The 21200-nt window shown below is 36.6% G+C and overlaps 1 protein-coding gene across 1 annotated transcript in view; it reads left to right on the top strand.

Annotated features, from left to right (window-relative positions):
* LOC127427840 (filamin-B-like) overlaps positions 1 to 21200 on the top strand; it is a 101761-nt gene that overhangs the window by 71842 nt on the left and 8719 nt on the right. The window contains 11 exon segments of the mRNA XM_051675665.1: positions 367 to 447; positions 1509 to 1611; positions 2263 to 2403; positions 6220 to 6348; positions 6462 to 6635; positions 8058 to 8070; positions 8072 to 8214; positions 8296 to 8499; positions 10202 to 10354; positions 11899 to 12021; positions 19864 to 20130. Of these exon segments, the coding sequence (XP_051531625.1) occupies positions 367 to 447; positions 1509 to 1611; positions 2263 to 2403; positions 6220 to 6348; positions 6462 to 6635; positions 8058 to 8070; positions 8072 to 8214; positions 8296 to 8499; positions 10202 to 10354; positions 11899 to 12021; positions 19864 to 20130 (1531 nt within the window).

Below are 21200 nucleotides of genomic sequence, written 5' to 3' on the forward strand. Positions count from 1 at the left end.
GAGAGCAGCAGGTGTGTAAGGCTGCATTTACATTTCAAGTATGATATTTTGTTACACATTTTTTGACCCGCTGTTTGTTCATTTTAGACATAAGTGTTTACATTTAATACATCACTAATTTTAAAGTGTATTTTACCGTTCAACCATTGGATATTTTGTAGATAGCGATTGATATAATGAACACTCCTGTTTTTAAGAATCTATATTGGGATTGTTCAAATGAAGATTGCTATGAATCTAAAAAAAAACAATGTATTTTTCCCCAGCCCCACTGAAGCCAGACCCATTGATAATCACAGGTGTAGAGCATGTTTGTGGCCTGATTATTCCTCTGAAATGTTACTTTCATTCATGTCATTTTCCCAGGCAACGGATGAAGTTCCCCAGGTGCAGCAGATGCCAGTGCAACAGACAAAGACAGCACCGGGCGTCGGCTTCCAGCCCTGGGTACAAACACACACGTCTCGCCCCCTTATCTCACAGCGGACACCCAGTCACTCCACCGCCACTCATTTTCAACTCTTGCACACATGCATCATCCCGTCGTCGTCTTTTTGTCCTTTTGGGGTTTTTTTGTGTTGGTCACTCTTCTCACCTTTTCTCTCTTGTCTAATGGCGTAAGGGATTTCCATTGCTGCCTCGTTTTGACCAATCAAGCATTGTTCTTTGCAGGAAAAGTTTGGAGTGGTTATTCACAGCTCATCTCTCTCTGACTCTCTCTCTTTGAATTGAGACTCGGACACACTCTGGTTTTCTCAGTAGTGTGTTTTATTGATGACAGAAGCAGTGTTTTGATTGACATTGTTTTGTTTGGAGCGCACACGCTAGTTTTAAATAGGTCATTATTTTGACTTTAACGCATAACTATTTTGTTCTGCAGTAATTATGTAATGTTTCAATTATGTTTATTTGTATAGTGCTTTTTGCAGTACTGTACATATTGTTCCAAAAAATATAGAATAGAGAAATACTGTATGCAGGAGGTTTTGCTCAGTTGCTCTGAGATTGTCGGTTGTAATCTGATTACAAAGTAATTTGTTACTGTAATCAAATTACTTTTTAAATACACAAAGTAGTGTAATGCATTACAATTTAAAGTATTGCAATCAGATTACAGCTGACAGCATGTCATAAATTGCATCTATCTGCGGAATGCTTCAATGAGATGTCTTGACATGTTTAGTTCTATCTTTATCATTTTGATTTTTTTCAGCTGTCTTCTCATGGTTTGCTGTGTTTTTCTACATCCTTCTCTTATCCAGAATGTCAAATAACAGAACTCATAACTTTGCTTTGTCAGGTGTGCTGCTGGCGATCACAGTTCACCCGTCCTGTCCGTTCTCCGGTCTAATGCACTTTTGTTTTGCGCTGTGGCTGAATCACTGGGCTCTTAATGTCTTTTCTCCTCTTCAGTCTGTTGCTTTCAGGGTCACACAGAAAAAGCTTTTATGGACACATTTTGTACCATCCTGTCTCCGTTATTTAAATTTCTACTCCCTGCCCTGTAGGTTACGGATGGAGCATATATTCCTGTAAACAGTGTGAATGGAACGGGATACAGACCTTTCGATATGGTGATTCCATTTACATTGAGCAAAGGTGAAATCACAGGTGAGAGATTTCAAGAGGGCCAGACAAATGGGTGAAAAATTAATCAAAATGAACTAAAAAAATCAATGCTGATTTTGATATTTAAAAACATTTAAATATCATTATTAAAAAATGTATGTCACAATCCTGAAAGAATTTCACAATGATTCTAAAATAGGCTTATATATTATAATAATCTAATATATAACATTAAAAATTACAGGCCATGTTTCACCTGAAAGTCACCCACCCCCCATAAAAAAAGAAAATATATTTAGCATATAATGAAGCTTAGCTTGAAAATAAAACATTAACATTTTTGGATTGCCTTATTAAGTTAGTGCTGCAAATGTATCTTTATTTATTTATTTATTTATTGAAAGGTAGTACTGAATTTAAATATTTCATTAAAAATTGTTTAAATTTTATTTAAAATGTTTTTTAAATGTACTTTATTTAAAAAAAAACAAACAAAAAAAAACATTTCAAAATGAATAATAAAAAAAAACATGCTGATTTTAATAATGGTAAAAGAAAAAAATTGTCCAGAGAATTATTTTTATAATATATATATATATATAAGGACAAATGTTAACAAATAAAAAAATTTGTAAATCTTACCGATACTTGATTAAAACTCGCAATAATGACCCACAATATTTATTTTTTCAGGCGAAGTTCACATGCCATCAGGTAAGACCGCTCAGCCCGAGATCATCGACAACAAAGACGGAACAGTGACGGTGAAATTTTCACCAACAGAAGCGGGACTTCACGAGATGCACATCAAATTTAACGGAACACACATTCCAGGTCTGAGTCTAAAACCCTTTACATAACACATGATCTAAACCAGTGTTTCTCAACTGGTGGGTTGACAGCAGGGAAAGAACAATGCCATGGTCCTCCCATTGAAAAAAATTTCGGTGGCCGCCCAAGTGAAATTTAGGATTGCCGAGGCTAATTTCATTAGAATCTCTTATTCAGTGCTATATACATCTCATCTGCAACGCAGTATTTTCGGGATGCGATTAAATCTCGTTTTTCCAGCGAGTTGTTGTCACGAAGAATGGCTAGAAGAAGTCACAAAGAACAGGAGACGAAAGGAAAAACAACAATGGATGTGCACGTCAAAAACGCTTGTGTGAGGGGCCTGGGTAGCTCAGCGAGTATTGATCGTTGACTAACACCCCTGGAGTCACGAGTTCGAATCCAGGGTGTGCTGAGTGACTCCAGCCAGGTCTCCTAAGCAACCAAAATTGGCCCGGTTGCTAGGGAGGGTAGAGTCACATGGGGTAACCTCCTCATGGTCGTGATTAGTGGTTCTCGCTCTCAATGGGGCATGTGGTAATTTGTTTGTGGATCACAGAGAGTAGCATGAGTCTCCACAAGCTGTGAGTCTCCGCGGTGTCATGCACAACGAGTCACGTGATAAAATGCGCGGATTGACGGTCTCAGAAGTGGAGGCAACTGAGACTTGTCCTCCGCCACCCGGATTGAGGTGAGTAATCTGCGCCACCATGAGGACCTACTAAGTAGTGGGAACTGGGCATTCCAAATTGGGAGAAAAGGGGATTAAATAAAAAAAGGACGCTTGTGTGAGGAGGTCAGGACTTATCTGCATTTGTATAACTCGAGTCTGAAGGAATATAAAGACATCTTCATGGGTCTAAACACCTGAAGAGAAATAGTCCAGTGTCTACAGTCAACCAGCAACTGCCTGTATGTGCGCACCATCAAATGTCAAAAATACTTTGACAAACTCGCATTCGACTGTACGCAGACGCTGAACGTTCGCGTCAAAATCAAAGTATACTTTGGGCTAAGGGTGAGTAAAAGATGACTGAATTTTTTTATCTTTGGAGAACTGTTGCTTTAAAGGGATAGTTCAACCAAAAATTTAAATTCTCATCATTATTCACCCTCATGCCATCCCAGATGTGTAAGACTTTCTTCTGCAGAACACAAATGAAGATACAATGCAAGTGAATGGGTGCCAAATTTTTATGCTCTAAAAAGCACAAAGGCAGCATAAAATTAATCCATACTCCAGTGGTTAAATCCATGTCTTCTGAAGTGATATGATAGTTTTACAGATTCATATTTTAGTACTTTTTTGCTAGAAATTCTTCTCCCTGCCCAGTAGGGGGCGATATGCATGAAGAATGTGATTCACCAAAAAACACAAGAAGAATTTGATTAGTGGAAGTAGAGATTGACTGAGCAGGGAGGAGAATATATAGTAAAAAAAGGACTTAAATATTGATCTGTTTCTCACCCACCCCTATCATATCACTTCTAAAGACAATTATTTAACCACTGACTGCAGTCTTATAGACTACTTTTATGCTGCCTTTATGTGATTTTTGGAGCTTCAAAGTTCTGGTCACCATTCACTTGCATTGTATGGACCATCAGAGCTGAGATATTCTTCTAAAAATCTTCATTTGTGTTCTGCAGAAGAAAGAAAGTCATACACATCTGGGATGGCATGAGGGTGAGTAAATGATGAGAGAATTTTCATTTTGGGGTGAACTATCCCCTTAAAGCCACTAGAACATCAACTCTCTCCTGATTAAGAGTGAGTCATCTTATTGATAAATTGCCTGTCAGGATTTATTTATTTATTTATTTTGGTTTTATTAAGACCTCCTCGAACATTGGAAATGGAAGCTTCACCTTTGAATAGATTGAAGTTGACTGAGGGCGTACACACAAGATCACTTGGGCTGATTTATTTACGGTGCTGTAAGAGATCTCTCTGGTGACATCAGCTCTGTGGTATCTGTGTTTGGGGCTGTTGTGTTGGGTTCAGATCCTCATGTAGGTGCTTGTTTTATGGCTGGAGTTTCATGTTTTCCAGTTGCTGGTCCAGTGCCATTATAAACCTCAGTAAATAAAACATGAGTATGATAGTCAAACCTCATCCAATGGCTTTATTTGTCCATGTAAGGCAGCAGGAATATGTTGTGTGGTCGAGGAGTGCCCACTGGCTCATGAGGATATCCTGTTAAAATTAGCGTTAACAATGAGCTTGTATAAACGAGGCTGCTACGGGATGTTTTGCATAATTTGTTTCATTATTATTATTTTTCTTTTTTTTTTGTAGTATATTAAACCAGAGTCATTTTTGGTGTTTCATTGCTTGTGGTTAATTGATGAATTTCACAAAAACTGTCAAGAACGTATCATATTTCATTCTAAAATCAAATGCAAGAAAGAATAATATTTTACAAAAAGAGAATGAAGCCTGTTTTTGTTTTTTTATGGAGGTCCAGATTACTCAGTTCATTTAAATAAATCATTAAATGCATAATTATTTAAAAACTATCAAATTGTAATTATTAAATCACTAAATAAATCAACAAATGTCCCTTATATTTTATTTAAGCACTAGTTTGTGTTCATTTTCATATTAGAATTATATTTGGGTTGATTTTTCATTTACAGTAAGCACAAGCTTAAATCTTTTCTTTTTTAATACAGTTATTGGCAGGCAGGACTCTTAACAATGGCCATTGATTTAGATCTTATGATTTAATTTAATGATTTTACAGTTTTAACGATTTCATTATGTATTTAATGATTTTTTTTTTTTAATATTTCATTACTAGTTAATAATAATTTAATTTTTAATTATATTTTTCTGTCATTTTCATATTTTCTTGAAATAAATTTCAATTGAAATAAATATTCAATGGAACTTTTTCACATTTTATTTTATATTTGTAATATTTCAAAATGAAACTTAAAACAATTCTGATTTTAATAACAGAAAAACATTGTTCTGACAGGATAATTTTCATTATTGAATTAAATAATGTCACAATGCAAAATAGTCAATGATCCTATATTAGGTTTTCACAATATACAATAACTAATATTATTTATTATTATTATTATATACATGTTATATTATTTCATATTTAGGGGTGGGGTGTGAAATATTAGCCAATGAGTTTTTTTTTTTTTTTTGGTGATTTACAAAATTTAATGGGAAAAAAAAGGCTTGTTTGTTTTTATTTCTATGTATTTTATTGAGCAGTGGCTTCATTTTCATATTTTCTCAATTGTCATTACACTAAATGTGAAATGTTAAATCTTATTTAAATTGTATTTTTATTTTAAATACAATTGGAAGTGTAAATTAGGGTAGTACTGAATTGAAAACTTATATATACATACATATACATATACACATTTCAAAATGAAAAATAAAATGTATGCTGATTTTAGATAAATGAGATCAAAGTATTGTGTTCAGACAGGGTTTCATTACTGTATTTATTAAAATTTTACAATGCAAAAAATTCAGTGATTTATAAAATATGCTTATTATATATTTTATATATAATGTTATGTATTGTATAATATTTGGGGGGGATAAATAACACCCTTGTTCTTTATTCTGTTTTGAAGTTAAGTGTTTACAGAATGTTGTTCTTCCTATGTTTGTCTTTGTGTTCACAAGATATTTAATGCAGCTCTGGACAAATAACTTCTAAGAATCATTTTAATTCTCAAAACATTCATGTTCAACACCTGCTTCTCCTCATTATAATTTTTCTTCTCTCTGGTATGCATGTTTTATTTTATCTATTTTCAATATGTCGTTTGTTTTTCTATCAGAGAGTCCTCTGCAATTCTACGTCAACAATGCAAATAGCCCCAACGTGACTGCGTATGGACCGGGTCTGGTGTACGGCATTGCCAATAAAACTGCCATGTTCACCATCTACACTGAAGATGCGTCCGAAGGTCTGTACAGTCGGTTGGATTTTAGCTGCGCAACTTTACACGCGAGTGTGCAAAGTGAAATGAATGCAAACTGCATGTTGTTGAATAAACTTGTTGTGTTTCGGTGGACTTAGGTGGTCTTGACTTGGCCATTGAAGGTCCGTCTAAAGCCGAGATCAGTTGCGTCGACAACAAAGACGGCACTTGCACGGTTACTTACCTGCCCACACTGCCGGGAGACTACAACATACTCGTCCGATACAATGACAAACACATCGCAGGAAGTCCATTCACGGCCAGAATCACAGGTAAGACTTGGACACACTGTGGTCTGTATGACGTTGGACTAATCTTTGCACAGTAAGTCATGTTGCCACAGTCAAATAAATCTATTGATTGCTCGAGTTAATCCTAAATCCAACTTCGCTTCAACGACGGTCAACACTGGATATACAGTTCATGCATCACAGGAGAATGTATCTCTCTTTTTAACATCCACCTGAACATTTTTTTAAAAAGACAGACATCACCACCACCTCTCAAATTATGTATTTAATTTGTATTATTCTGTGGAAATGATATTTCAAAACATGTTTTGTTCTTTTAAATACACAAATATTTATATTTTCAATATTTCATAATTTAGAGGTTTATTTCTTATGATTTTAAAAACCTTCTGATATAAATGTTTGTGCTTAAATACTTTGTAAATAAATGTTTTGTAGGCAAAGAAATTGTGCCTACATCTGAATTTATTTATAAAACTTTTACAAAACGTATCTTTTAGTATTTATTTGGTTTGTTTTATTCTGTGGTGGAAATTACATGTTTAATATTATTAATTTTCAAATGACATATTTTTAATTTTTGGAATAAAATGGCCAGTTCCTTTGTCCTACTGAGGCAGATTTCACAGTAGCTTGTTGTTTACCCGAATACACTTTAAAAATATAATTTTTTTAATATTTGGACACGTTTGACTGAATTTTATCTTTCTTATTATCTTAACCTTTTGATATGATGTTTTTGCATAAATGCTTGAAATTAATTTTTTATAGCAATAAGTTGTGCCTACATATACATTTCTTTACAAAATTACAAGTTTTTTTTATTATTGTATATTTTTGTATTTATTTTTTGGTTTGTTTTATTCTGTGATGGAAATTACATAAAATTAAAAAAAAAATATTTAAATAAAATGGCCAACTTTGTCTTTTTAGCTATCATGTTATGTACCCTAAATACAAACAAATATTTAAAAATGATTTTTTTTTTTTTTCGTAATTACAGCTTCTTTGGAATGACGTACAATTAAAAACAATCAATTCCCAAGTGATATTTACCTTGTTTTTTCTTTGTAACCAATTACACTCATGGAAATTGGAAAAGTGTATATATAAATCATTTTCTCTCCATAGATATTGAAATGGTTTATTTGATAATCTCATCAAAGAATGAAAAGTGTTTGTAGTAATGGAATAGATTTTCATGTTTTAAGATTGAAAGTCAGAGTCTCAGACAAGGCTAAAACCCTTAAGAAAAAAACAAATGTAATAAAATGACAAAATCTATACATTTAAAAAGTAGAAAAAATAAATGACAAAGGTAAAATGTTGAAATCTGTTTTTATAATAATCAACCCATGGGACATAAAAATGCCTATAGTGCCTTTACATATGCACTTGAGTAGGAATAATGAATATCTGTTGGATTGTTTTTGGTCTTTGCAGAAGATAACAAGAAAGTCGCAGGTAAAGATCGGCTCAGCGGCTGATTTCTCTCTGGACATCAACGAGACGGATCTCAGTCTTCTCACCGCGAGTATCAAAGCCCCCTCAGGCCACGATGAACCCTGTCTGCTCAAGAGACAACCCAACAACCACATTGGTATGTTGGGATTCTTCAAGCTCTACACTCATTCAGTCAACTATGAACTCTTTTGATCACACATGGTTTTCATCTCTTCAGGCATCTCCTTCATCCCAAGAGAGGTTGGAGAGCACCTGGTGAGCATCAAGAAAAACAGTCGGCATGTTGCAAACAGTCCCATCACCATCATGGTGGTCCAGTCAGAGATTGGAGACGCCAGCAGGGTGAAGGTCTTTGGTCAAGGACTGGTGGAGGGACGCACGTTTGAGATGTCTGACTTTGTGGTGGACACGAGGGAAGCTGGTGAGAGTAGCATTCCTTATATTTTCCATTTTGTTTAAGCCTCGGTCTTAGTAAGGAACCTGAGAGGACAACCCAACTAGGCCTTGTTCTTCATGCATGCTTCAACATAACTTAATTGATTTCCCAAAAGCAGGTGATAGAAAAGTTTCCAACAAATAAAGTTTCAAACGTGAGATCAAGTAACTCTTCGTCATTCCTCAACAATGAGGCAAGCTGTCTGGTCTTGTTTTGAAGAGCTTTCTCATGTAAATGCTGAATGTGGGTGGCTCTTCTAGCTTCTATTCCTTCTTGACAAAGATATTACTAATAGATGTAGAAGATAACCTCTCACTCTCCACGTTCCTTTTTCGCAGCCCATGTTGCATCGTTTTGAACTGCGTAAGCTATAATTGAACCCTTATTGCCAAACGACTGGCCCTTAATGATGTTTTTTCAAGCTCTCGAATCGACTTAATTGGCTCGGACTAAATTCAAACGAGTTGTGAAAAGTGGCTCAAGGGTGGAAATGAGAATGAAAATAGACTTAATTGGTACCAAAGTGTTCCCCAAACACGCAAATGATCTCACAGTTACCTGAGGAACTTCAAATACTCTCATAAATCGTGCATAATATGAGTCACAGTTTTTCCAACCTTTTTAAACTTTTCATGGTTAGGGGGGGTGTAATTCCTCAAAAACAAATCCTTTACCAGTCAAACGTTTGAACACGCTTGACTGAATTGTGGTTCTTGTGATCTTAAAAACCTTTTGATCTAAACGCAAATGATTAAATTCTTAAAATGAATTGTCAACACACAAATTGTGCATGCATATTAATTTATAAAAAAAAACTAAATTTTTGGGGGCCTGGGTATCTCAGCGAGTATTGACGCTTACTATCACCCCTGGAATCGTGAGTTCGAATCCAGGACGTGCTGAGTGACTCCAGCCAGGTCTCCTAAGCAACCAAATTGGCCCGGTTGATAGGGAGGGTAGAGTCACATGGGGTAACCTCCTCGTGGTCACTATAATGTGGTTCTCGGTGGGGCGCGTGGTGAGTTGTGCGTGGATGCCGCGGAGAATAGCATGAAGCCTCCACACGCACTATGTCTCCGCGGTAACGTGCTCAACAAGCCATGTGATAAAATGCGCAGATTGACGGTGTCAGACGCGGAGGCAACTGAGATTCGTCCTCCGCCACCCAGATTGAGGCGAGTCACTACACCACCACGAGGACTTAGAGCGCATTGGGAATTGGACATTCCAAATTAGGGGAGAAAAGGGGAGACATTTTTTTTTTATTTGTTTATTTAAGGGGTATTTCTTTAACTTCGGGCACTTTCATGTCCCAGAGGTTGATTTATTGTTTTCTGTTTTTTTGTTTATAGAGTTCAACTTTTTGATATACGACTGTCTCATTGGAATCATTTATTTCTGGTACTTTTCTTAAATGACTTTTATTTCAAATTTTTATTGTTTTAGCCTTGACCCAGACTTTCGATATTAAACTATGAAAAGCCACTATAAAAATACAGATTAGTACACGTTTAAAATTATGATCATCTAAACAAAGAGTGAAATAAATAGTATTTTAAATAGTATATGAAAATGGTACAAAACATTTTTTTTGTGTCTCCAAACTTTTGTCTGCGAGTGTAAACTGTCTGCCGTCTAGTTAGCATTTAATCAGTGGTAATTCTGAATCGCATAACTTTGTTCGTAGGTTATGGTGGCTTGGCGTTGTCCATCGAGGGTCCCAGTAAAGTGGACATACAGACCGAAGACATTCAGGATGGCACCTGTGGCGTCTCATATTGTCCTACTGAACCAGGAACCTACACTGTGTCCATCAGATTTGCAGAGGAGCATGTTCCAGGTACTGTAGTTTCCTGTTCATAGCACAAGAACTTCTATATATTCCATAATGTTTTCCAAGGGTGATTCCACGATTGCAGTGCCGTTAAGGCCTTTCTCCTCTTGAACATTAAACTTAACTTTGTCAATTATCAACATATAAATGAAGAAAACATGCTTTTTTGCCTATCTCAGGCCATAATATTTCATTTTTACAAAGGATTGTTTTGTAGACAATGGCTGCATGTATCTCAAACATGTGGGCTCTGTTAAAAGGAAAAACAAGCCCAAGCATTTTATTGATTAAAGTAGTAAAATAAATATGGACCAAATGTGATTGAAAAACAGGAGTGATTTATTTTTCATTTTGTGATAAAACACTGAAGTAACAGGGCTGAATGCCATATAACATGGCTGAATATTGGGTAACAGGGTTTAACATGGAGTAACACTTGGTCTCTTCACTCAATTTAATGTGTTTGTGTATTATTGTTCTCTGACTTTGCCCCTTTTTTTCTCACTCTCCATCTACTTGTACCTAAACTAGAAATCCTTATCAAGTTTTTCTTACCGTTATTCTACCCTGTTACTCTTGAATGAGTCATAGGGTTGAGTTCTTTGCATGTAATTAGCAAACACACAAAATACTTGTCTATACTAATGCCATGTGGACATTTAGGACCTTCTACAGATTCACAAAAGATATTTATTTTAGGGCTGTCAATCGATTATAATGTTTTTTTTTTTTAGAAGAATTAATTACATGATATGCCGATTTAAATAATATATAAATATTTGCTGAGAAAGTCCCTCAAATAACAATAATTCAATATAATGATTAAATAATTATAAATAGTTACAATAATTATAAATAATATATATATATATATAACTTTTGAAGTACTTTACTGTTTATTTTTCTATTTAAGTGTAGTCCTAGAGCATAGGGACATGAGAATTTTATTTTTTCAGTTTTGTAATGCTATCTTATGACATCTAAACAATTTTACTATAGCGCATGTCTCATTTTAACATTTGAATTACTCAGCCAACTGCATTTACTAGCTTATTTTAGTGTGATTAAATTGTGCAGCAGCTCAACAGATAGAGCATTGCACTTGTGATGTAAAGGAGGGGGTTATGAGTCCTGAAGAGCACACGAATCCACACATGAGCCCCAAGTGTCATAGAAGCACCACAAAATGACATGCAATTGCATTTTTATGTCACATTTGCAGTTTCTGACATTATCAGTTAGGTTTAAGGTTTAGGGTAGGGAGGAAGAGCATTAACCTTAAAAACCTCATCTGTTGGGGAGAACATTTAACTCTTTTAGCGCCACACAGTGGACATTTCACCTCGGAAGTGCCGCAATGTGTAAGGAACCACGCAATATCATTTTGCAAATATGTTGCCACAGTCACACAATTTTTATAAGATCAGGCTCAACTTGTTTAATTCAGCAAGTCCCATCCAGTTACCATAATTTTGCATTTTTAATCCAAATTTGTGTATAATAATGAGTCAAGAAAGAGATCTCACTCTTTTGTCTGTTTGTATTCACAGGAAGTCCGTTCAGTGTGAAAGTGACCGGAGAAGGTCGTATCCGTGAGAGCATCACGCGTCGTCAGAAAGCAGCTTCTGTCGCCAGTGTTGGAAGTGTTTGTGATCTAAACCTGAAAATACCAGGTATGGAAGCCTTAACATCAGAATTGTTTTGTTTTTTGTTTTTTTTTTTTAAATTCCCTTTTCTCCCAATTTGGAATGCACAATTCCCACTACTTACTAGGTCCTCATGGTGGCGCGGTTACTCCTCAATCCGGGTGGTGGAGGACAAGTCTCAGTTGCCTCCACTTCCGAGACTGTCAATCCGTGCATCTTATCACGTGACTCGTTGTGCATGACACCGCGGAGACTCACAGCATGTGGAGACTCATGCTACTCTCCGCGATTCATGCACAACTTACCACACGCCCCATTGAGAGCGAGAACCACTAATCGCAACCACGAGGAGGTTACCCCATGTGACTCTACCCTCCCTAGCAACCGGGCCAATTTGGTTGCTTAGGAGAACTGGCTGGAGTCACTCAGCACATCCTGGATTCGAACTCACGACTCCAGGGGTGGTGGTTAGCGTCAATACTCGCTGAGCTACCCAGGCCCCCAATATCAGAACTGTCTTAACATCAGTGGGGTGTTCACACAGGACATGTTCTTGCATTTACAAGCTGAGACAGCTAAGAGAGCTCTGGCTTGATGCTCTGTGGAGAAGTTCAGAGTAGAAACCGAGAGAAATATGACCTTGTGTTTGTGTTCAGAATTAAATGAGATCGTATCAGCCAGGAATGATAAAATCAGTATGAGATCATTTAACGAGACAGTAATTACTTCTGAACACATGACTGAAATTCCTGTATTCCCCTCGGATGCATGTTGAATGTTAAATGATACAGATAGTGTCAGACTCACTGGCAGATAAGAACTGTTCTGAGAAGACCTCTTTATTAAACACACAGGTGAATTCCCTAAATGGACCCTTTACACATTTCTGGGTTTGGAACGCGGAAGTAAACTATAGCAGGTTAAACTTCTATAGGTGTGAATGGAAGACCACAGCATATAGTTTTTTTATGTTCCCATTTAATCCAACTCGGTTGCAATTTGAGTTTTTAGGAAAAATAGATTTTAAAAACTTTTATAGAATTCCTTACACATTTCTCGCCATGAAAATAGCCATGGAAGCTAGCATGGTGTTAAAAACAAACAAACAAACTCCAACTTAGTCCACAGTGTGGACGGCCAAAAACAGTTCAAAACAAATGGATGTGTGGAGATGTTTGCTGCTCGCTTCATGATGAGTTAAATGAGTTAAATGATTGGTTCAACCAAAAATGAAAATTCTCTCATCATTTACTCACCCTTGTGCCATCTGTGTATGAAGTGTGTTTCTACAGCAGAACACAAATGAAGATTTTTAGAAAAATATTTTAGCTCTGTATGTCCATACAATACAAGTGAATGGGTGCTCCAATGCAGTGCAAGCTCCAAAAAGAACATATAGCCATCATAAAAATAATCCATATGATTCCAGTGGTCTAATTAATGTCTTCTGAAGCAAAACACTTGGTGTAACAAATAAATCAATATTTAAAACTTTTTTACTAAAAATGCTCGCTTCCGGCCAGCTTGTTGACTAGGGTGGAGTTCAAACTGCCTCTCGCGCGGCGAAGCGTGTAAGCTTCCTCTGCATAGACATACATAGATCCCTTATTAGCAGCTGTTTCTATGGGCCACGGTACTTTTTCGACACAAAAGCAGTTTATGCAGCAGTCTGAGGCTTCTCCTCACACCCTTCTCACTCATCTGCATTCAAACAGCTCTCCTTGTTCACCATTCCAAGATAGTGGCGCAATTGACGTATTCAAACCAGCTGACTGAGGCATCTATGTATGATTCTCTATGCTTCTCTGTTGTAAACAACACTGCACTTCCGGATTGTTTTTCCCCGTATTTCACGTGTCAGTTCTTGCTTGAACTTGCCAAAGTGCTTGACCTCGACCCTTGTGAATTTTTAGTAAAAAAAAAAAGTTTTAAATATTGATCCATTTCTTACATTTAGCTTTTCACTTCAGAAGACATTAATTAATCCACTGGAGTCGAACGGGTTGCTTTTATGATTGCTATATATGCTTTTTGGAGCTTAAAAAATGTGCCACCCATTCACTTGCATTGTATGGACCTACAGAGCTGAGATATTCTTCTAAAAACTTAATTTGTGTTCTGAAGAAAGAAAGTCATACACATCTGGGATGGCATGAGCGTGAGTAAATGATGAGTTTTTTTTTTTTTTTTTTTTTTTTTTTTGGGTGAACTTTCCCTTTAATGCATTAATGCATTGTTTCCTCCATATGCGAGTAAAAGCACATGATACTCAGAAACAAGCTAGCATGTGCATTCAGGGTGGAACTTTTTGAACTTGGATGCTGAAACAGTTTAGCGTTGTCTCTGCTTTGATATCCCAACAGAGCACTAGAGACCACCGCAGCTGCTGCTATAGTCGTGCAAGCAGCCGTGCATCTGCAGTGTGTCCTGAATGATGCTAGCACACGTCTCGCGCTGTCAGAAAACTTGTTAGTTCTCTGTTTTCAACATGGCTCACAGTCGAGTGTCAGAAGTTAACTTGTGCATTAAGGGGCACATTTTGTCCCCTGTCATTTGATTTTGAAGGGCATTTTTTTACATTTAGGATTTATGCATTATTTTAACCATATAAAGTATATTGTGTCAAATACCTCAACAGATTTTCTCCATCAGAATCAAAGTAGGCTATTTCTATAAGATTAGTAAAAAAAGGCTCAAATTTGACAACTCCTATTTTATGCAGTAATATTTACTAGGCCTAGAATAGAACATGGAATATTTTGTATTTTTTTTCTCCCCAATTTGGAATGCCCAATTCCCAATGCGCTCTAGGTCCTCGTGGTGGCGTAGTGACTCGCCTCAATCCGGGTGGCGGAGGACGAATCTCAGTTGTCTCTGCGTCTGAGACGGTCAATATTTGACTTTCTCACGTGGCTTGTTGAGCACGTTACCGCAGAGACATAGCGCGTGTGGAGGCTTCATGCTATTCTCCGCGGCATCCACGCACAACTTGCCACGTGCCCCACCCAACCAGGCCAATTTGGTTGCTTAGGAGACCTGGCTGGAGTCACTCAGCACACCCTGGATTCGAACTCACAACTACAGGGGTGGTAGTCAGTGTCTTTACTCACTGAACTACCCAGGCCCCTAGAACATGGAATATTAAAAATATCAGAAGTTATCTGTGGAAGGCTGTGCTGCCTGCTCATTGGTTTGATGAGGCATGTTGCCTGTACAGCTGGAGTTGCACTGACTGCTCTCTACTGACACAAATGTATAAAAAAAACATCAAGGTGGTATACATCAAGCTTTAATTGCTTTGATGGTAGAAACATTCCTTACTATTGGAACTTGCATATGGATTGCGGAATGAGTAATTGCATTAAATCGACACCCCTTCTATTATTATTAATAATGTTATTATTACCATTTATACACTGTTTTTCATACTATTTTACCTCCATGATTTCATTCCAGGATAATGACTTTGTGTTTTGCAGTGAAGTATGTAAATAGCCACACTGCATTTCATTCAGGTTTGCTAGCTTTTCTTAGACTCAGTCTACCATTCACTTAACTTTGTCGCATCACTCTGGGTATGAATAGGTTTGTAGTTTTTAGCCATTAAGATCTAAACGGGAATCATGCGGATGGCATCCATGAGCGATTCATCGTGAGAATGTGTCCTCGTTAATGAATCTACATTGTAATGGAAGGTTAGAAGTGAGTTATGAATGTGTGATTTAATACAGACCACACAGAGCATCACTCCCTCTGTATGAGCTCATTCACTCACGCTGTGAGGTCAGACACAGTCACGCTTCATTATGAGCAGAGCATTCACACAGTAAAGAACCAGAGATGAGAGTTCTGATGGAGTCTGCATCTTCAAATTAGCTAAATGTGTGGGGCCTGGGCAGCTCAGCGAGTATTGACGCTGACTACCACCCCTGGAGTCGTGAGTTCGAATCCAGGGCATGCTGAGTGACTCTAGCCAGGTGTCCTAAGCAACCACATTGGCCCGGTCGCTTGGGAGGGTAGAGTCACATGGGATAACCTCCTTGTGGTCGCTATAATGTGGTTCTTGCTCTCAGTGGGGCACATTATGAGATGTGAGTGGATGCCGCGGAGAATCACGTGAAGCCTCCACATGCGCTACGTCTCATGTCAGTGCAGCTGCCAGCGAGATGCAGGCCTGGTTCTGCAGGATTGCGAATGTTATAGCACTCATTTTATATATATATATATATATGAGAGAGAGAGAGAGAGATTTATACATGAATTATAAATTGTAATTACAATCATTTAAATTGTAAAGAACGTACACCTCATGATTATTATTAGATTATTAGTATTTTTTGTACTACTATAAAGTTATATTAAAAATCATTGTATTATAGATACATTTTATAGATTTGATGCATTACAGTGATGATAATTTGGGAGTTGGAAATGCTTAATTTTCATGAAAATAATGGCACAATGCAAAAAATCTGGTCCTAATACAAGTGTAGTTTTACGGTAACAATTTACAATAAGGTTCCATTTGTTAACATTAGTTAATAAACGGCTCTCTGGAATACTCTATTCTGATTGGTCAATGGCGCCATCCAGCAGTCAGATATTGCTCTGTAACAACCGCACATCGGACATATCGGACCTCTCATCAGAGTTCTGTGAGCCATCTCTCCTGCTTCTCGTATCACTGTGCAATCTCTACAAGGAAGCTGATAAAATAATTTCAACTCAAATCAATGTTTCATGTGCATTTATTTGTTTATTTGGCAAGTAGTCTTGTAATAAGCTGGATAATGAGCAGTCAGATATTCAATAATAACAAAATAAACACCAACAGAACTCCAACTCAAACCGGAGGTGGATTTCAGCTGTTCAGCGATTTTATTTCTTCTCACATCGAAAAATCAAAGTTTCAAATCAAAAAATAATTTTTATTATTTTGGATTTAAAAATGACTCTGACGTGTTTTTGTGAGATTCTCTAACACATTTATATTTATGTTTTTGGCAGATGCTTGTATCTAAAGTGATCTAAAGTGCATTCAGGCTATACATTTTATCAGTATGTGCAGTGCCTGGGAAGAAAACTCCATGAAATTGGCATTGCTAACATGTTTTTCCAGTTGAGACACAGGATATAATAACCATGGATAAGTGCCAAATGATTAGGTATTTACCCACTTAAGTTACATGTGCTCAAGTACTAGATTTCCTTCTTCATTCTACAGCCTTTTTCCCACTTTTGTTGTGTTTCTCTTACAATGCACTTTCTATTCTCTGTTTCCTCACTTGATTTCTTGTCTTTCTCTTTTCTTACCTTTGCATCTGTCTCTTTAGTCACCTGGTTTCTTCTGGCTCTGGCTCGTGAGCTCCTCTCTCGTGGCGTCTATCGCTCACACTGCTCTATTTGGATCGGGGTCAAAGGTCAGACCATCTCTGGGTCACCGGGACCCTTGAGGTCAACACGCTTCACCGTGGGCAGAGAGAGGGTCACCAGGATTTGCGCTGCGCCCCTGAGAGCGCCCTCTGGTGGCCTGGATGGTGCGTTTAAACGGCGCATGTGGACGACGAGGTTGGCAGAATGCGCTTGCTCTTGATTCCCACGTGTGCGTTTGTGTTTGCATGAAAAAGAGCCGCTATATTCTCATTACATCTCCCTTTAAAGAGTTAGTTCACCAAAAATATATTTTTTCTAAAGAAGTTTGCAGTATGTCCAGGCTGCTCTCTTCCGTGCAATAAAAACATACAGTGGCCGTGAATTGACAAGCTCCAAAAAACACCATAACGTCTCCTGAAGTCGTTCAATACATTTCTGTGAGTAACCGCATGAAATTTAAGCTGTTGTTCACTGAAAATCTTCCACTCAACCGAAGCTTGCAAATCTCTAACAGAGCTACCGTATGGCTTCAGCAAACTTGGATTATTGCACAAGTATTAATGACTTCTTTTATGGTGCTTTTTTTTTTTTGTTTTTTTTTTTTGGAGCTTTACAGCCTTTGGTCACAATATACTCTCACAGTACTGAAAAAAGCAGCTTTGAGATTCTGCAAAATGTTATTTTGTGTTCCACAGAAGAAATAGTCATATGGGTTTGTAATGACATGAAGGTGAGTAAATGATGACAGAATTTTTGGCTCAACAATTCCTTTAATAAAACCCAAGCACAGTTGGTGTCATCACTCTGGTATGTTGTGGTTTGTTGCTTGCAAAACTTCCCTGAAATGAGAAGTTACATCCCTGCACCTTCCCAATCGCTCTTATGCAACGCACTCGGAGGTTGAGTTGACAATTATTTATTTTTTTAATTCAACAGATAAAAAATAAAGCATCTATTCCCCTTATTTAGAAACATTCTCACAGTAAATGATGCTAATTGGAATGAGAAGTAAAGAAAGGGGGAGAAAATCATGTTTTAAAAACCGGAGAAACAAGATAATCCAAGTGTAGTGTAAGTGGAATAATGAATTAATATTGATTAAATCAGGTGACCAAATTTCAAGACCGTGGTGTCGTGTCTTGTCTTTTTTTTTTTTTTTTTTTTTTTTTCACATTTTGAGATCAGAATTAAATCAAAAACGCGCTCAATGAAATGGCAAATTGAAATTAACTTATAACTTGCAATTATTTTCACTTTTGTAAAGATTGATAACTGGATATGGTTATGGTTATCTCATGATTCTGTTTGATGATTCGATATGAGGTTCACAGTTCAATGTAATCTCGATTCGATATGATAACACTTAAATGACAAAGTGTGACAGAACTTTATTTTATAGAAACAATTGTTTGTGCAAAATGCACATTATATCTCATCAGAATAAAGTTCATCAGAACTCAAATTTTTAATAAGAGTTTCTCGTACCTTTCTCTAGAAGAAAAGATCACAAATAAATAAACCTTAAAAAATAGTGAGCTACATTCAGGTGCAGAACTGGCAATAAAACTGAACAGAACCTGTCCTGAAAGTGTGTGTGTGTGTGTACAGTGTTGTTTGTCGTCATTTTTATAATCACATTTTAACTTTTTTAAATGCATATAAATTCTACATTCTATCAATTAATGTTATATCATGAAATTGTATGTATAATTAATGATATGAGCTGTCACTGTCTGAAATAATGTGTACAGTTTACATTTAGTTCATACTAAATTGTATTAAAAGTGCTAAAAATGTACTGCCACTAAGTGTGTGATTTTAAATGAATGTTTCTTTTACTTTTGGATCAACGACTGACTGTAAAGATCAGAAAGGATGTTAAGACACATTATTCAATGAAAGTGGAGTGCAGGATCTCATCTTTAATGGACATATATTACACATAAGAAATGTTTCATGCTTTTTTCAACAAAACAAAGGGGTTTTCCAGGTATTTCAGTACTTACATTTTTCGAAAATCTTAATTCAAGCACTGTAAGCACTTCAAGGTCCTTGTGCAAACCCTGTAAACAGTGTTGAAAAAGTGAGAGATTTTGACATTTAATGGGTCATTTCATTTATCAGTTGTACAGAAAACAACGTTGCAAATTATTAAATATCGAGTTTTGCCTCAATGTTGTGCATTATTTTGTTTCATGATATTCCAAATTCGAAATATTTTCCCATACTTAATAATTTGCAATTAAATTATCATTTTAAATAAAAATGTTCATCACTAAAAGAATTCATCAGTTTCATCGAACTCACGCTTGTCAGTGTATATATAAAAAAAAAAAAAAAAAAAAAAAAAAGCATGAATAAAATTGCTTAAGATGTACAATTCATGACAGTTTGTCAAAACGATGGATAATGTTTTTTGTTACGCAACCTCTGCTACTACACCATCCACTTCTATCGGGTTCTCACCATAATTTCCTTCTCTTCTATTTTCCCCAGGAATCGACATCCACGACGTCTCCGCTCAGGTCACGAGTCCTTCAGGAACCACAGAAGAGGCAGAGATCGTGGCTGTGGGCAACCACACCTACTGCGTCCGCTTCGTGCCCCATGAAATGGGCATACACACGGTCAGTGTAAAGTACCGCGGGCAGCACGTGCCAGGCAGCCCCTTCCAGTTCACCGTGGGGCCGCTGGGTGAGGGAGGGGCCCAGAAGGTGCGAGCAGGAGGTCCTGGTCTGGACAGAGCTGAGGCAGGTGTGCCAGGTATGGACTGTCTTTCTTATGAGGCTTGTTTGGGTAAAACAGCATTAATAAAGAAGGACCATTTATTCTGTTCATGTTGTACCTTGTAAATACTGTGGTATTGAATCACTTATATATTCATAAACTAATGGTATTATTGTCTTATACCCTGGGTTACCACAGTCATAGAAAACCAGGAAATATCAGGGAATTAAAAAAATAAAAAAAACATGAAAAATTGAAATTTCAATAGCAAATGTACAGTTTTCTAGTTTTCATTTGCCACATCAACTCAGGGATGTACGCTTACTTTTTAGGTGTTAGAACTGGTGCTAGAAAAATAAAAAGTTAATTGTTTTATTGTTTATCACAATTTTTATTACTACAACAATTTACTATTATTTCAACTACTACTACTACATTTAAGATGCACTTTTTTTTTTAATGATTTGATATAATATACAGTATTTTATTACTTTATTTATCACAAGATAAGTCATGGCACAGCCACATGTTTTTTTTGTTGGGTCGCTCCTTGTGGGCATAAATGACACGTATCGTGCACATGCGAATGGGTTTCAATTTGTCATCACATATCATAACTGAATCGCAAATGCGAGTAAAACTGTCGCACTGTACAGTCCTGCAAAAAAAAAAAACATTTTTACTAGTTGAAATAAAATTTTTGATATCAAGAATTAGTGATGCACTGAAATAAATTCAAAACCAAAAATTATGGACACTGGGCCAAAATGTATTAGATTTTTTTTCAATATTTATTAATATACCAAATATTAAAGAAAAGCAGCCAATAAGTGCCCAACATAGATGGGAACTCCTTCAATACTGTTTAAAATCATCCCAGGGTGATACCTCAAGAAGCTGGTTGAGAAAATGTCAAGAGTACATGTCTGCAAATTCTAGACAAAGGATGACTACTTTGAAGATGCTAAAATATAACACAGTTTTGATTTATTTTGGATTTTGTTTAGTCACAACATAATTCCCATAGTTCCATTTATGTTATTCCATAGTTTTAATGACTTTACTATTATTCTAAAATGTGAAAAAAATTATAAAGAATGAGTAAG

Source organism: Myxocyprinus asiaticus, chromosome 37 (assembly GCF_019703515.2).
Source record: "Myxocyprinus asiaticus isolate MX2 ecotype Aquarium Trade chromosome 37, UBuf_Myxa_2, whole genome shotgun sequence".
Classification (NCBI taxonomy): domain Eukaryota; kingdom Metazoa; phylum Chordata; class Actinopteri; order Cypriniformes; family Catostomidae; genus Myxocyprinus; species Myxocyprinus asiaticus.